Genomic DNA, 16,143 nt, shown 5'->3' with positions numbered 1-16,143 from the left:
ACTTTTAGGGAGGCATCTACTATAATTTTGCTTATATTTTGTAATGTTATTTTGCCTATGAAAACTATTAGATGTCTGTTGTCAGTTAAAATATAAAGGATTAGAATCTAGAATTTCAGGATTTCTATAAATAAAATTATATAATAATGAATGAAATGATGAAGAAATGTAAATGTTGTTTTTCTTTTTATTGTTGTTACAGATCAGATCACCAAAGCTGCAACAGGATTTACATTTGACCTTCAGACTCTGTGTATGTGTGTGTGTGTAGCATTAGACACATAATTGCACTTGACCTCGCTGATACTTTGTGTTTTGTACGCATGATGCAATTTAATGAGAAATAACATCTTTGCAAGTGAAAATACCTAATATAATGTTTATAGTATTTCCTATTATAAGAGCAATAAGCCAAATCTAAAATTATTAAACTGATTTCTAAACATCTAAATTTTATATATAAAATATTTTATATTTAATATATAATATTTTTGAATTTTATTTGAGGAAAGGATTTCCTACAATGCCAAATAACTGGGACAGTGATTTCAACTTCATTCATGTTTGTCATAATGTAACAAACATTAATCTGTTTTCTTTGTATTTTTTATTATGTAGTTCTCATATTAGGATGGAAATTCTTGTGTGAAAACATGTAATAATATTTGTTCCAAATAACAAAATAAATGAGATTTTACATAAACATTGTTTTATATCCACTAAAGAAATGTTAAAAATCAGTAAATATTAATCTATAGCTATGGGCCTGTCATATACAGTATATTTAGTGTATAGTTAAGTAGCTGCATGCATACGGATCTGAATCTAAAAAGATTTTGTAGCGTTAAATGATGCAATAAAGTTTACAATTCTTTTAAGAAACATTTTATATTAGACTTTTACTCTTGTGCATTAATCCCCCCCAATTTATTTGTTTATTGTAGATTCTATGTGTGTTTTATTTGACTGTGTATCGCTTCTATTAGCTTGATGTTAATGCGTATATTTTATTAATAAGACTCAACACTTTTGCTGTTAAACAGCTGGATTAATAGAAAATCAACACGGTGCACTACTGCCCCCTATCGGTTGTCCTGACTCACCAATACATTAACACTCGGCTCATCACGGTGTTGTACTGTATGTCGAACTATTCTGAAGCATTTTACAGTTTGATGCTTTATCTGAGGAATAATTAGATTGTATCCTTTAACATAGAATTAAATAATAAAATAAATACTTCTCAACAGCGCTCTTTTCGCAAAGCTTAGGAAATAAAAGGGTAAAAAAGCCCATTTATTTGGAAAAACACATCCACATTTGCTTTTTTATTTATTTCATTAATAAGTAAATAAATATGTAATCTTTTATTTTTTTTTAAATATATGAATTTTTAAAAAATAACCAAACACTGATGATACCCACTATAGACCAACAGGTGGGGTAAAAGAGTTAAAACCATTCAGAATTTTTACTTGATTGTAATGCAGGCAACAATTTTAGTCCATCAGGTGAGCCTGAATTAAGAATACACAGGTTTTCTATTTTCTAAAATACCCTATATAAATTCAATGAATTAATAAAAAATTGAGAAAAAAGTCTGTTCCATAAATTTGTTAACTTGTTTAATTTCAGTTCACATTTTTCTTTAAACTATAATTAATCTTTATCTGTCTATGAAATAACATGTACGACTACTGTCCACTAGAGCACAGTTGAATGGACAGTAGTGTGTGTGGGTGTGGGTGTGTGTGTGTTGTGTGTGAGAGAGAGGGGGGGGGTAAAAGTGAGATCAGATGGAGTTTTTTTTTTGTTTCACTTCGCTGCACTACAGGAAACCCAAAATTTAGCAGTGCAGCTTTGCAAAGTGCACACACACACACACGCACGCACACACGTACACATGGCCAACTATGTCTGCCTCAAACCGTTAACAAAGGCTGAAACACTCACACTTACACATTAGCTGACACAAACACACACGCACACACAGAGATACACACACACACACACACACACACACACACATGTGCATGCCAAACAGGAAATAAAACCAAACTTGATTTAAATGAACCACATAGAAGGGGGGGATAAGTGTGTGTGTGTGTGTGTGGCAGAGGGAGGTTCCAGTGAGGAGGAAGAAAGCACACAGCTCATTTTTCATTTTTTTATGCGAGAGCAACTAAGTGGATCTGCTGCTCTAAAGAAGAAGAGAACATCTCTCTCTCTCTCTCACTCTCTCTCTCTCTCACACACACACACACATACACATACAAACACACACACACACACACACACACAGAGACTCATGCAGATGAGTGTGTGTCCAATGCGTGCGTGTTTGTTGGAGTGATAATGGACCCTCAGCACCGAGCAGCGCTGGACATCTCCACCAAAAACCCACAGGATGACTTCGAGATGCTGCTGCGGGTCGGAGGAGGGACGTACGGAGAAGTGTACAAGGTCAGAGGTCATGGAAATAGATGGACAGAGAACGAAAGATACAGAAATATAGACAGAGAGCGAGAAATAGGGAAACAGAGAGAAGTGTTGTATAGTTACAAAATTGGGCAAAAGAAATGTTTACTGTTCGTAACCTTCAGAGTCAACAGGAAAAAAAACTGAGCACTAATAATTAATAATAAAAAAAAACCTAAGGTGACAAAGAAAGAAAGAAAGAAAAAAAGAGAAAAAGAAAGATAGAAAGAAAGGCATACTTCCTGTTTTTATAACCTGTAGGCCGCATCTTCCCTCATATTTATTTTTGATCAGATACACAGCAAAGAATTTCAGCAAGTGAGATAGAAAGAAAGAAAGAAAGAAAGAAAGAAAGAAAGAAAGAAAGAAAGAAAGAAAGAAAGAAAGGAAGGAAGGAAGAGCAGAAGACTAGAAAGAAATGTTCAAATGTTTTATTTTAACCCAATATAGAACGGATGTGCTTGAAGGGTCAAACTCCAAAGGCATTTTCAGGTGTATATAAAAAAAGAAAAGAAAAAAAAAGAAAAAAAAAAGTGATATCATTTATTCATGATTTTATTTCCTTTCTCTGTCTTTCAGTCCAATATATATATATATATATGTATATATATATATATATATATATATATATATATATATATATATATATATATATATATATAAACATATATATATATAAATTGGACTGAAAGACAGAGAAAGGAAATAAAATCATGAATAAATGATATCACACAGCATGCTAACATGTTGAAGCAGAGGCTCTTAAGGAGGAATTTGTGACTGAAAGGAAGAATAGTGCACTTTGAGTGTAGGAGCGAGTTTGGATTTTGTTTAATGCACATTAAGTCAGAGGTCAAATGTGAGAAGGATAGAAGAAGGCTATAGAACATTATTTTGTAAAAAAAAATTTGTGTTTTGTTGCACATTTGTGTATCAGTGACCTTGGTAGCTAGACATGAAAGAAAGCAGGAAATGAATGGATCCGTCATAGCAAGGCTCTGTGTGTTTATAGATCTGTGTGGTCATTTCAAATGAACTAGACCATTAATTTGTTCCATTTTGATTCAAATTCTATCATCATGCATAACAAAAAGCTATAGACCCTTTATATTACTGCATGACCTTCTACTTCTTACCTTGCTATATAACACGGTGCTACTGCAACCAGTAGTCAAGTCACAGGTTTATCTTAATGCGCTTGTTTTTTTTTTATCGTCTCCATAGCAACAGCTCATTCACAGGGAGTGGATCGGTGACAATCGAAAAGTCTAATAACAAACAGATTTTACAAAGTTAAAAAAAAAATCACTGATATGGTGAAGCTTTCTGTAATGCAACCTGTCTTTAACATTTGAGGAAGGAGTCTCCAGTGCCAGGGTTTTGTATCCGTCAGTGAGTAAGGACAGAGGAGTAATGTGACCCGCTGAGTTCTGTTACGATCAGTTTAAGAGAGAGAGAAAAAAAGGTGCGTGAATGGCATACTTTTAATGTAAGGATTTAACTACGTTTAACTGTTAAATGTAACTAAAAATGGATAAAAAGTACGACGTGTCATAGTTGAATAAATGAAACCGTTGTAATTGTTGATAAATTGCTGCAGTAGAAGAAGGATAAAAAAATGTCAGGACATGCTGTTGTTGATGAATGCGGTAAGTTGGCTTGACCTCAGACCATTGTTGGTGTAAAAGATGTAAGTGAGTGTTTTCGGAGTAAAAGGACTTTCTGGCTGCACTGTCTCCAAGTTGAGCTTGTGTGAATTTGTAAACTGTAAATATTACTCATTTGTTGGTATTGTTGTTTCATAGCCATAAACTTCTCTTTAATCGCTCTTTTGTTTATTAATCAGCTACTAATCCCCAGCTCGTTACTAGTAACTATGCTTCATCACACTTGATCCTCATCACATCATGCTGGTGTTGATAATTTTCCTATAACAGTCGCTGCATCAATTTAGTTTTTCTGATTGACAGGTGAGTCCAATGAGACTAATCTTGAAACAGGTTTTAGCTCAGAGGTCAATAGCTCAGATCTTTACTTTTATTCCACCAAATCCTTACTTTAACGTTCGTGCAAAAACCCATTTACATGAACATGCCTTTAAGAAACCGTGCTTTAATATGTCATTTATTAGTCATTGTTCAACACCCATTGTTCGGACTTTCAGGGCCACCGATGCTGAACTTCTGGTGTTGCCTACAACCTAACCAGTGAGGTGTAGAGGTTTCAGTGCTATTTCCCCCAAATGTTTGGAATCTCATTCTCCAGAACCTTTGTGTCTGCTCTTTCTTCTCCCACTTCCTCTTTCCCTTTCTTCCCCCTACTAAGAATGTAAAAAAAAAAGTTCAGTTTCAGTTGATGTTCTGTGCATTGTTAAACCATGCCTCATCGCTTTATTGTGCTCTCTTTCTCTCTCTCTCTCTCTCTCTCTCTCTCACACACACATACACACACACACAGAGTTGTTCTAAATAGGTCTTAAATAAGTCAAATTAGGTCAGAGGCTGGTGACGGAACAGTGTATGTATATCGTAAAAAAAACTGTAACAACTAATAACAAGAAGTAACTTTGGAGATATTCATGCTCTGCAACAATAAACGTAATGATAAATAGATTAAAAAGCATGATGTATTAAAACAATGTAACTGGTGGCAAGCTGCTGTGGTGTAAGAGGAATGAAACGCTAAAAGATGTGCTGACAAATAATCGGTAACAGTAACTTCGCTTCACGTCAAGCTGCATCACACCAACCTAGTGTTGATTATTTTTTTTATAGAACAGCACAAATGTCAGTGTGTTAGTGGGTTCGTTTTTCTGCTCTTTTTGTGAGAAAAAAGAAGTCCCTTGAGACCTGTTTTTTTTTTTACTGTGAACTGAGGACTCATCCAAAAACAGGTCTTACATTCATATAAACTGTGATTTTTATTCTGTTCCAACCCTCAGTGTAAAGTCTCACCTCAGGACATAACTGAGACCGATTGCAGTGTACATCTGTGTGAAAACACATCTACAACTGTTACTAAGCCACTTTTATAGCAATGCGAATTTGTGCGTTGTGACTACTAGTCATGGATTCACAACTAACTAAGCCAAGAGTTTGGCAGAGTTTATATAAATACATAAAATGAAACTGAATTTGATTTTCACCAGAAAGCTCAAGAGTATGGCGTTTACTTGGCATCTTAACCAACTTGTGATTACTTTTGCATCTTTTGATCTTGTGCTAAATAACTATCTGGATGCTAACCGAAATTGCTGTTTGGACCCATTCAGTGTTCATGCTGTGAAAATGTTCACATGCATACAGGTTTTCTGTCATTTATATCATACTGTATATATATATATGTATATATATATATATATATATATATATATATATATATATATATATATATATATATATATATCAGCTTTTTCCGTTTAATTTCTGAGCTAGCAAGCTAGTCACTTCTTCTTCTTGACCCCCATTATTTCTTTAAATTGTTCGAATGAATTCATATTTTTTCCAAACACGTGGTGTATGGTGACTCTTTCTTACATGCTGGACTGTTCCATTATACAAGTGAAAGGGGGGAGTCAACCTCCAGTATTCCATTGGATGGAAAATCTAAACAGAGAACTCAAGGTACTTTTTAGCCCCTTCTGACTCTCTCCTCGAGGCCCCTGTGTGTGTGTGTGTGTGTGTGTTTGTTACAATCTGAATTAGCAATTTTTTTTAATCACTATTATATTTTGAGTGTTAAAGATTTTTTATTAAGGATTCCACTGAGGGATTAAGATTAGAATTTAGATAAACTGAGAGAATTAGCATTAGAGTTAAGTATTAATATTATGGCTGAGTGTTTTTAACAAGGAGTTGAAATAAGAGTTGAAATAAGAATTTAGGACTTTTTATTATATAGTTATAGTAGATGGAATTTAAAATGATAGTGAAATGTTAGAACAAGGGGTTCAACTTAGCATGTAGGCTGATGAGGTAGATGTTGATAGAGGTATGATAGATTTAAATGAGGTTTTAGAATCAAGTTAGTCTTTAGGATTAGAATAAGAGTTTATGATTAGATTTAGATGTGATGTGAGTTTAGGATTATAATTTGGGATTTGAGTTAGAGTTTAGGATTAGTTCTTGGGATTAGATCTTGGGATTTGAGTTAGAATTTAGGATTAGTTCTTGGGATTAGATCTTGGGATTTGAGTTAGAATTTAGGATTAGTTCTTAGAGTTACAGTTCAGGATTAGATCTTGGGATTTGAATTTAGTTTAGGATAAATTCTTGGGATTAAGTTTAGGATTGTAGTTAGAGTTTAGGATAAGAGTTTGGGATTAGAGTTAGAGTTTAGGATTAACTTAAGGGCTTTAGAGTTAGAGTTTAGAATTGAAGTTAAATAGTGGTTTAGAGTTGCGGGTTTTCTCTCTCTTTCCGTGTGCATGTATGTGTGTCTGTGTATGTGACAGGAAACTATCAGTGTGCAGTGCACACCTGTGCAGGTAAACAGTAAATTCCGAGAAACCGTAAAATCAAAAGCCCAAATGATTCATGCACTTCCACATTCGTAGGAAGCCTAATTGCCATGGCAACCCGGTGTCATTCGTAACGGTTTTAAAGGAGAGAAAAAAGCGTGAAAACAGCAGCGAGAGCAAATGCGAAACGATTACTGTTAGAACCTCAAGTTCCTCTTTTGCTAAATCACTTGTGGGTTGGTTGGGTGCAGTTTCATAAATAGCAATGTGTATAACATGTTGGTAAAAAGAAACCACTGTTTATTCACAGTAAGATGTAGGCTGTACATTCCACTCCCCTGAGAATGTAAAATCCCACAATGCACCACACACACTCCAAAGTAAGCACATGGAAATACAATAGCAATAATGTGTGTTTGTGGCCTGTATGATAGACAGGATGTACAGCTGATGGTGTTTAAGCGGTGACGAGTGGCTTGTAGAGTAAATAGAACAGAGATTAAAATTAAGTTTTTAGATTTGAGTTAAGAATTAAGATTAGAGTTAGATTGTAAATAAAGCTTGATTAGCAGAGATTTAATTAGCATTTATGTTTAGAGTTCTGTTTTATAATTAGTCAGTGTTTACGCTTACAGTAAAGGGTTAAAATTAGAATTCAGGATTATTTCTTTTATCCTTTTTTCATTTGTATTATGACTGAGACTGAGGGATTAGAGTTAGGGTTTAAGATTATGGCAAAACATCACACTATAGAATGACTTTATGGAGTTTATGTGACCTACATTTTAAACACAATATGTGGTTTGGGATAAATATAGTGTGGCTAATACATTGAATGATCCATGTGGTTTGGGACACTGTGTACCAATGACAGTGAGGCGTTTGTGATGTTATTTATGAGGCCAATATAGCAAAGAGGATACGTGATTTGGGACGCGTCAAATGTGGAGTATTTGTGTTGGTTTTTATTTGACCTAGAACAGTTTGAGTGTTTCTGTGAACAGCGTATGTAGTTTGGGGCACATCCATGTGATGGTGCCATTTTAAATGTAGGGTTAAACATTACTGTATTTTCCTTGTGAATTTTTTATTTATTAGAGAATACAGCAATGTTAAGCAGGTTCCCCTAAGTCCAGTATATCCTTTATTCTTCTCTCAATAGATATTTCCTTTTTCAGTTTATTCAGATCTTTTTCTTTCTTTCTTCTTCCCGCCACAACAACCTGTGAAAAGCAGCACACTCTGCAAGCTTGACTATTTTTACTTACTTAAATAATGATCAGTATAGAGAATACGTATAATTGTGGGACACTCTCTCATTAGCCTTGCTGATAAATAACTCTCTCATTATCCACGTTGCTAAAGTGCTAGCTGGAGGATGATAATTAGCACTCCATGTAATGTGTAGCGAAACTAGCAGTTCAGTAAGGAAATGATTAAGCTGAATGTGTTGATGAATGTAGAAGGAAGTGGTGAGGTCTGAGGGATAAATATCAGAGAAAAAGAAGGGCAGAGAAAAAGGAAGCCGTCTGGGCCAGAAGCCTTAACCTTTTATATATTTATGTGGTTGGGACAAGCCCACATTGAACTGAAGATCAAGAGATATTTGTGATGGTGTTTTTATATTATGAAAATGATGCTTGGTTTGGAATATTGGATATTTTTGGAATAAGTGTCATAGATCACAACTTGAATCTGCTTCAGATAAAATAATGCATACGAGTAATAATTAGAGGTGGGATTCTGTGAACTTTTTTTTTTTTTACATCCTGTACCAAAAAACCTTGCTGCATTTAGTAGTTAGTTTGCTAATGAAACAGTAGAGAAATGCATATACTTTAGAGTGAATATTTTTTTTACTGAGTACTTTCTACTCTTAACCAAGCTGTTTGGCTCAAATAGCCTAAATAGTCACTTTTACTTACCCTACCCTTAAACTATTTCATATATTATTCATAAGCTTTTCTTTATTTTTGAGATTCCATGAGAGTTATGAATTATAGTATAGATAGTATAGATACAACAGTGATGTATCAAACACAAGCGAGTGACTAGTATCTCCTTCAAGAAAAAAAAAAGAAAGACAATGAGCCTATTACAGATGAGAGTTTCTGTAGTCTCGTTTCTTTCTTTCAACCTCTTTAAGAGCTTTGTTGTGTTACAACAGTGTGCAAAATGCAAATGAGGGGATGTGGGACATTTTCCTCCCCAGAGAGAGAGACCGAGAAAAATGAGAAACTGTTCAGCTTATGACAAAAACTAATTTGATCATTAACCTTACAAATGTTAGAATTTGCATGCTGCCAAATGAAATGGAAGCAGATGATGTTGTAGGTCTGCGTAGGGACGAGGGGGCGAATGTTCTGTGTTTGGTTGGTTACAAAAGAGTGAAATTGTAGATGTTTTTGATCTGAGCTAATGCTTTTACACATGATATGTGTCTCAGTTCAAATGAATGAGAAAAGACCTGATATCATGACAGGAGCATATACTTTAAAGCTGCTCTAGAATTACAGCAAATGCTAAAATAGGCCTCGGTTCACTAGGCGATGCATAGCTTAATAGGATGTCACAAAAGACACTCACTGTTCAAGTTGTTAAAGTCAAGTGAATTGAATGTTTGATAGACAATATGTTTGACCAAAAGTTCCTTGTGGTTAATACAAATGAGGCTAATGATTCAGCTGTCTGTCGATTGCCAGAAAGTCTAATTTGTGGATAATGTAAAGTGACAGTGACAGCAAAAATAACTGACAAAACTGTTAATATGCTGAGAAAAAGACTTATTATTACATAAATGGCCATTTTAGCTAGCCAAGTCAATTATAAGGAAAGGGAAATGAATAGTGATTTTGGAAACAACACAAAAACATCAGAAAGAGCAACATTTCTCTCAGACATATTGGTAAATTGGTAAATTACTAAGACACAGTATAACTACAATTAGGATTTATATAGGTTAAATGTAGCCTTTTAGTCATTTAAGAACAATGTAATAGCAACATTACAGTGGAAATACCACAAAAATGTCTACAATGTCAAAGTTTCTCTCAGATGTGTAGGTTAATCAGCAAGAAAAGGCATCATATGACAAAAAAAATGACAATTCTTGCTACTGGAATGTAGCCAAGTCATTTATAAAGGCAATATAAAAGAACTGTGACATTGGAAATGACACAAAACCAGCAGAAATATCAACATTTCTCTCACATATGTTGGTAATTTGCTAGGAAAGTACACCATATGACTAAAATTTCAATTTTAGCTACCTGGCATGTAGCCAGTTAGTCATTTGAGGACAACGTAATAGCATAGAGACAGTGGAAATGCTACAGAAATTTCTAAAATGTTACCATTTCTCTCAGACATGTCAGTTAATCAGTAAGACTTCATGTGATTAACAATCAAATTTTACATAAGGGACATTGAAAATGGCACAAAACCATCAGACAACATTTCCCTGGGATATGTTGATAAATTGGTAAGAAATTCACCAATGTTGTTTCATTTCCCTCACTTGTGTTGGCAAATTACCGCCACCACCACCACCACAAATAAGAACAACAACAAACTCCACTGCATTTTTAACTAGCTAAAACACTAATAAAAAACAACTAATAAAAACACAGCAACAGTGTAAATGATACACTTGCTGTCAGGAATATCAATATTTCTCTTAGACCTGTTGCTAAATTGCTAAGAATACACCCCATATGACTAATATTACAATTTTAGCAAGGTGACTTAAGGCTATTTAGTCATTTGAGAACAATGTATAAGTGAAGTGACAGTGGAAATGATGCAACATTCTCTGGAATATCAACATTTTCCTCAGATGTGTTAATAAGTTGCTAGAAAATGATTCTAAATGAGACTAAATATGACTATTTTTGCTAGCTGCTAAGTAGCTAACTTGTTTACAACGACAGAAAAAATGAGACTGTCTGGAAATTCAACACCTCCCTCAGAAAAGACCCTATATGTCTAAAATGGCTGGCTGACATGATGCCTTTCAAGTCATTTGAGAACAATATAATGGCAAAGTGGCAGTGTAAATGACAAAAATGTCAGGAATATCGAAATTTGTTTCAGATTTGTTTATGAATTCCCAATAATAGATTGTGAATTCCCAAAAATAGTGTGACAAACATGATGACAGTATAATGATAAAATTAGTATCAAGTTCTGTCCAAACTTTTAAGGGTTAGGGCAAAACTTAGAATTGAGAAGTTGTGAACAAGACAAAAGTGAGATCATGTACAATCTTCCGACGAAGACACTGAGCACCTTTGAAACCACTTGATTGTGTTTTGGCTGCACAAAAAAACCCTGAATATTTTTTTGCAAAGTTTTGTATCTATATCTTTACAGGCTAGTTTTAGTGTTTGAATCGAGCTGATGTGGTTTCTTGTAGTTCACTTTTTACAGAAAAGATTAAAACAAGCACAGAACTGTTGTAAACTCTTATTCCCTCAGCCTCAGCTCCTAGGAGGTGTGGCCTAGCTAGGAGGTGTGGTCTAAAGCTTGTAGATAGAATTGTATGAAGTGATTCAGGTGATCATGTATTTTGTAAATGTTTTGTTGACTTCTTTTTTTCCATAAAATACATATTCTATTTACTGGTGATAAGGATCTAATGATTTAGATATGCAGATTGTTCACCTGGTAGCTTCATCAGCTTCAAAAGCTAAACCAAAGCATATGTCACACCGAGCATGTCTTTGTTCATTAGCTGAAATTGAATGGTGATACAGAAAGTCAGTGTGTTTATCCCAGTGGCCCAGTGAGATTTATTAAGAACTTTCTGTATGATTTCAGTTTTAATTTGTCTATTAAAAGTGCAGAAGTATTAAGAAGGGTAAAGGTTATTTTGCATTAAAACAGTAGAGGGCTCATTGTGACGCAGGTTTGTCGGACTGGAGTGTGTGTGTGTGTGTGTGTGTGTACAGAAGGAAACACCTATAGTGGGCTGCAATGAGATGTACGCATCTCCCACCACCTACACGGCAAAATATAATCTCTCCGTCGCCCACCAAGTTCACTTCTGAGTAAACAACAAACTAGACTCATCTAATTGCACAACAATGCAAGGAAAACCTTAGTTGGATTTGGTGCATTTTTTAAAAGCCGTTACACTTTCAGATTTTACTTGGGCAAAAAATTTGTTTTAGTTTAAAATCAAATGGCTTAACAACAACAAAATTGGATTTTACACAAATGATCATATGTAAAGGATCAGACATGTTGCACTAGTGTGTGGTGCCTGATTCGCATTCTGCACTGGACCTGCACTTGATGATGGAGATAACATGCAAATTAGTTTCTTGAAAGATGCACGTGAGTGCTTGTTCATTTGTGCAAATTAAGTCTCAGAATAAATATCAATAGAAAATGTTTTACACATACGATATAAATTCATGCTAAATAATATTGAAACTAGTGATACCACTGATACTAGTTAATGCATTAATAGTTGAATTAAACCTTAATTCATTATTAATCACACTTAATAAAACGGTATATTCAATTCAGTCTTATATATTATGTTATAAATTTCTTATAAATTTCAATGATCCATAATGCAGGCTAACATTAATTTTGTAATCAAGTGTGTGTGTGTGTGTGTGTGTGTGTGTATTCAGATATCAGCAGGTGCTCTTGGTAGAAGAAAAATACAGAAGTGAAATTATAATCTACACCAAGCCTATATATACACATCTCCCTCTGTCTCTCTGTCTTTGTCTCTGCCTCTTTCTCTCTGTCTGTCTCTCTCTGCCCACATGCCTGTTATTTTTAAAGAAGTAAAGGTCAAGACTAAATTAGACCACTAATGCACAGTCTGATACCCTTTCCATCATGGATACTCACTTTAAAAGTAATTTTTAAGTTCAGTTGCTCATCACGTTGAAATGCATGCTAATAAAAACTCATTAAATCTCATGCATAAATTAGTCCCTGTTGAAAAGCGCAGTGGAAATTTGGAAACGTTGGAATTATATCTCATTCCTCATTTCTCATTTGTGCAAACTTAATGCACATAATTATGCACATAATTATGCACATAATTACATATTCATGCTAACAAGCTTTATTAAAGCTTTATTAAAGCCACCCATTTGTAGTTTTGTTCATTCTTGTGCAAACAAGCTAGTATTACTTATGATATAGAAACTATAAATATTCCTTATACCACTAGCTTCCTGTTTTCTCTTCCTTGAAACTAATAAGACAAGAAAACTTTCATAATTTTCATGTTACAAAGAAGTCACAAGCTTTACCTTTCCAGGCTAACCATTTCCAGACTTTGACACTCCTTTCCACGACATTACATGATCTATTATATATATATACTTTTTGTTAACAGCATGACAGCATGATTTTAAAACCTATTTGTGAAAGACTTTGTCAAAGGAGTCCCTGTGAACTTGCTGGTAAAATGAGTTTATTAATATAAACGTGTGATTTCCAGCTACAGTAAGCGCTGCTGTTATAGAAAACACCATCTGACCAATCAGAATCAAGAAGTCAACAGCATTGTGGTTTCAAACTAGAAAAAATATCAAGCGTGATATGAAAACTTAACCTTCTGCCTTATGTGAGATCTGTAAGGTTCTCACCTTTTTTCTGTTTTATTTTTGCAGAAGAATAAACACCTCTGCCCTGACCTTTAACAAGTGGAGCCTGACCTCCAAAACATGTCCTCCTCCTGTGGTTTTCTCAGTCCGGTTTCTCAAAAAAATCAAATACGTCTTTTCGTTTGACGTTTGATGTCTTTTGCGTATGATGTATTTCATTTCACACTGGAGCTATGATGCAAATGTTACTTCAGCTGATCTTAGCTAACATCATAATGCATTCTATTTGTAAGGCGGCCATTTTGAACAACCAGAACACTGAAAACATTACTCTTCTCATCTTATTTTTATGACTGACGTGAACTTAGACTCATCTCCAAAACACAACTAAATGTTCCCAAAACCAGTAATGCAATTACTAAATTGCGTAATAATAATAATAAGCGAAATATGATTAAGTATTACTGCGTGGCTCGGAATCAAAAACCTGTTCGGAACATTTAGTTGTTTTCTCGGAGTCGCTTTGTCAGTGACGTGTTTTCATGGACACAGATGCGCGAGTGTGCGTCTGTGGTCACTGCTGACTTAATTGTTTGATTTTACCCTCTTGTTTGTCAAAAAGTCACTGTTTATCTGCATGTTTGTTTGTTTGTAGGCCACTCTCATCTCGGTAGCTATTTTTAAGTCATGGTTAACCCCCAGATCTCTCCGTCCTCGTCCTGAGTATGAACTATTTCATTTTCCACTCTTAAAGTCAGACATCTATTTTTAACTTGCACTACAGTGGGCGTTTATGCGGTCCGTCCCCATCGCTGTTTGTTTATGCTGAAGGCAAAAAAAAAAACCCATCATCTTCTAGATTGAAAAAAGATGAGAATAAAATATTGATTATAGAAGTCGAGTCGTTGTTTTAGGAGAACTTTTTAATTGAATTGAATGCGTTTCGAAATCTCCTCAGTGATCATACTGAGACCCAAAAATCACTTATGCTATAGTCATGATATGGAGTCACCTTAAGAATTTCAGCTAATTTTGTAAACAAAACTACAATGTTAATTTGTTCTTTAACATGGTCTCTAAAGACTTGTTTAGTCACTTCATATCAAAAGGAAACCAGGTAGTCAAAACCAGGAAATGAAACAAAAATAGTAGAACTAACCTGGCCTACACACTAAAAACAAGGAAATCATACAAGATTAAATATAACTGAATATATATTGAAACCAATTTCTGCTTTTAACATAGGAAGGTGGTTAAAGACTTAGGCAACTACGAAGTATATCTCCAAATATAGACTGGCTAATGACTAAGCTATAATGTAGGGATTATGATAATGTCATGTATAATGACTTTGTTAAGACATAATGTGGAAATGAGATAAACAGTGGAAATGAGATAAATCTGCCAGGAATATCAACATTTACCTTAGGTGTTCTACTAAATTGCTGCAGCAAAGTCAGTTATAAAGATAATGGAAAGGTTCATTGATAGTGGAAGCAAAATAAAACCACCAGGAATATCAGGTGTGTCTCGGCTGCTAATCTAACCCACATGGGAAAAGTTGTCACAATAAACCTTTTAACTACTGAGCTCGTGAATACTACAGAAGCTTCCGATTACTAGCAAAGAGCACTGAACTACCGCTGTGAAAGATGAGCAATCCCATACATTTCAAAACAGATAAGCTAATTATGACTATGTATCTCTGTTTGTGTGTCCTCAGGCCCGGAATAAGCAAACAGGAGAACTGGCTGCCATAAAGATAATTAAGATGGAACCTGGTAAGGGATTTTTTTGTGAGAACTAGTATGGAAATTACGTTTACAGTGACTCAAATAACACTGTAAAAGTTTGTTCAGCCACTAGTGATTTGAATATGAGATGCATTAGTGGATCTTTTGAAAGATGTAAAGTTTAAAATCCCCTAAACGTAATAATGTAAATTTATTCAAAATGACTATATATAAGGTAAGTACAGTACAGTGTGAGGTGCTTAACAGGAAGGATAAAAAAAATCCACTTCATGGATTTCTGACAAGTAGGGAAGGACCTTGTTCTAGAGAATCAATGGTGACACTTCTTCTCCTATTGATTATTTTTTTCTATTCCTTTTTTCCCTCAGAGGATGATTTCTCAGTGATCCAGCAGGAAATCGTGATGGTAAAGAGTTGTAAGCACCACAACATCGTGGCCTACTACGGCAGCTACATCAGGTCAGAGACAGAAGGACAGAAACTTTGTCCCATTGGGGTTTTTTTTGTTTAGAAATGGTGTGTTTCAAAAGTGGAATATCATAGAACCCAATAAAAATTTGTGTACTGTAGATTGCACAAAACAATCTTCAGAAAAGACTTTATCTTGGTCAGGATAAACCAAGCTCAGGATCAAACTGGGACCCTGGGGCTATGAGCTGGCAATAAAATGTGCTGCACAACCATGCCACACTAATAATAATAATAATAATAATAGTTATTATCATAATAATAATAATAATAATAATAATAATTATTATTATTATTATTATTATCATTATTATTATTATTCTTATCACATTTATATTTATCATGATATTTATTATGATATTTATCATGTAATTATTTATAATAATAATAATAATAATAATAATAATAA

General features: G+C 34.4%; 1 protein-coding gene across 1 annotated transcript in view; it reads left to right on the top strand.

Moving 5' to 3' along the window:
- Positions 1 to 2,134: 2,134 nt before the first annotated feature.
- The window catches only part of LOC131368450 (mitogen-activated protein kinase kinase kinase kinase 5-like), a 33,518-nt gene continuing 19,509 nt past the window's right edge, over positions 2,135 to 16,143 (top strand). Inside the window, exons 1-3 of the mRNA XM_058414596.1 lie at positions 2,135 to 2,463; positions 15,236 to 15,293; positions 15,635 to 15,725. Of these exons, the coding sequence (XP_058270579.1) occupies positions 2,356 to 2,463; positions 15,236 to 15,293; positions 15,635 to 15,725 (257 nt within the window). The 5' untranslated portion in view covers positions 2,135 to 2,355. The remainder of the gene's footprint in view (positions 2,464 to 15,235; positions 15,294 to 15,634; positions 15,726 to 16,143) is intronic.

This window comes from Hemibagrus wyckioides, linkage group LG17 (genome assembly GCF_019097595.1).
Source record: "Hemibagrus wyckioides isolate EC202008001 linkage group LG17, SWU_Hwy_1.0, whole genome shotgun sequence".
Classification (NCBI taxonomy): Eukaryota; Metazoa; Chordata; class Actinopteri; order Siluriformes; family Bagridae; genus Hemibagrus; species Hemibagrus wyckioides.
The sequence above is the reverse complement of the archived record's forward strand: the minus strand, read 5'-3'. Positions and strand labels throughout refer to the sequence as shown.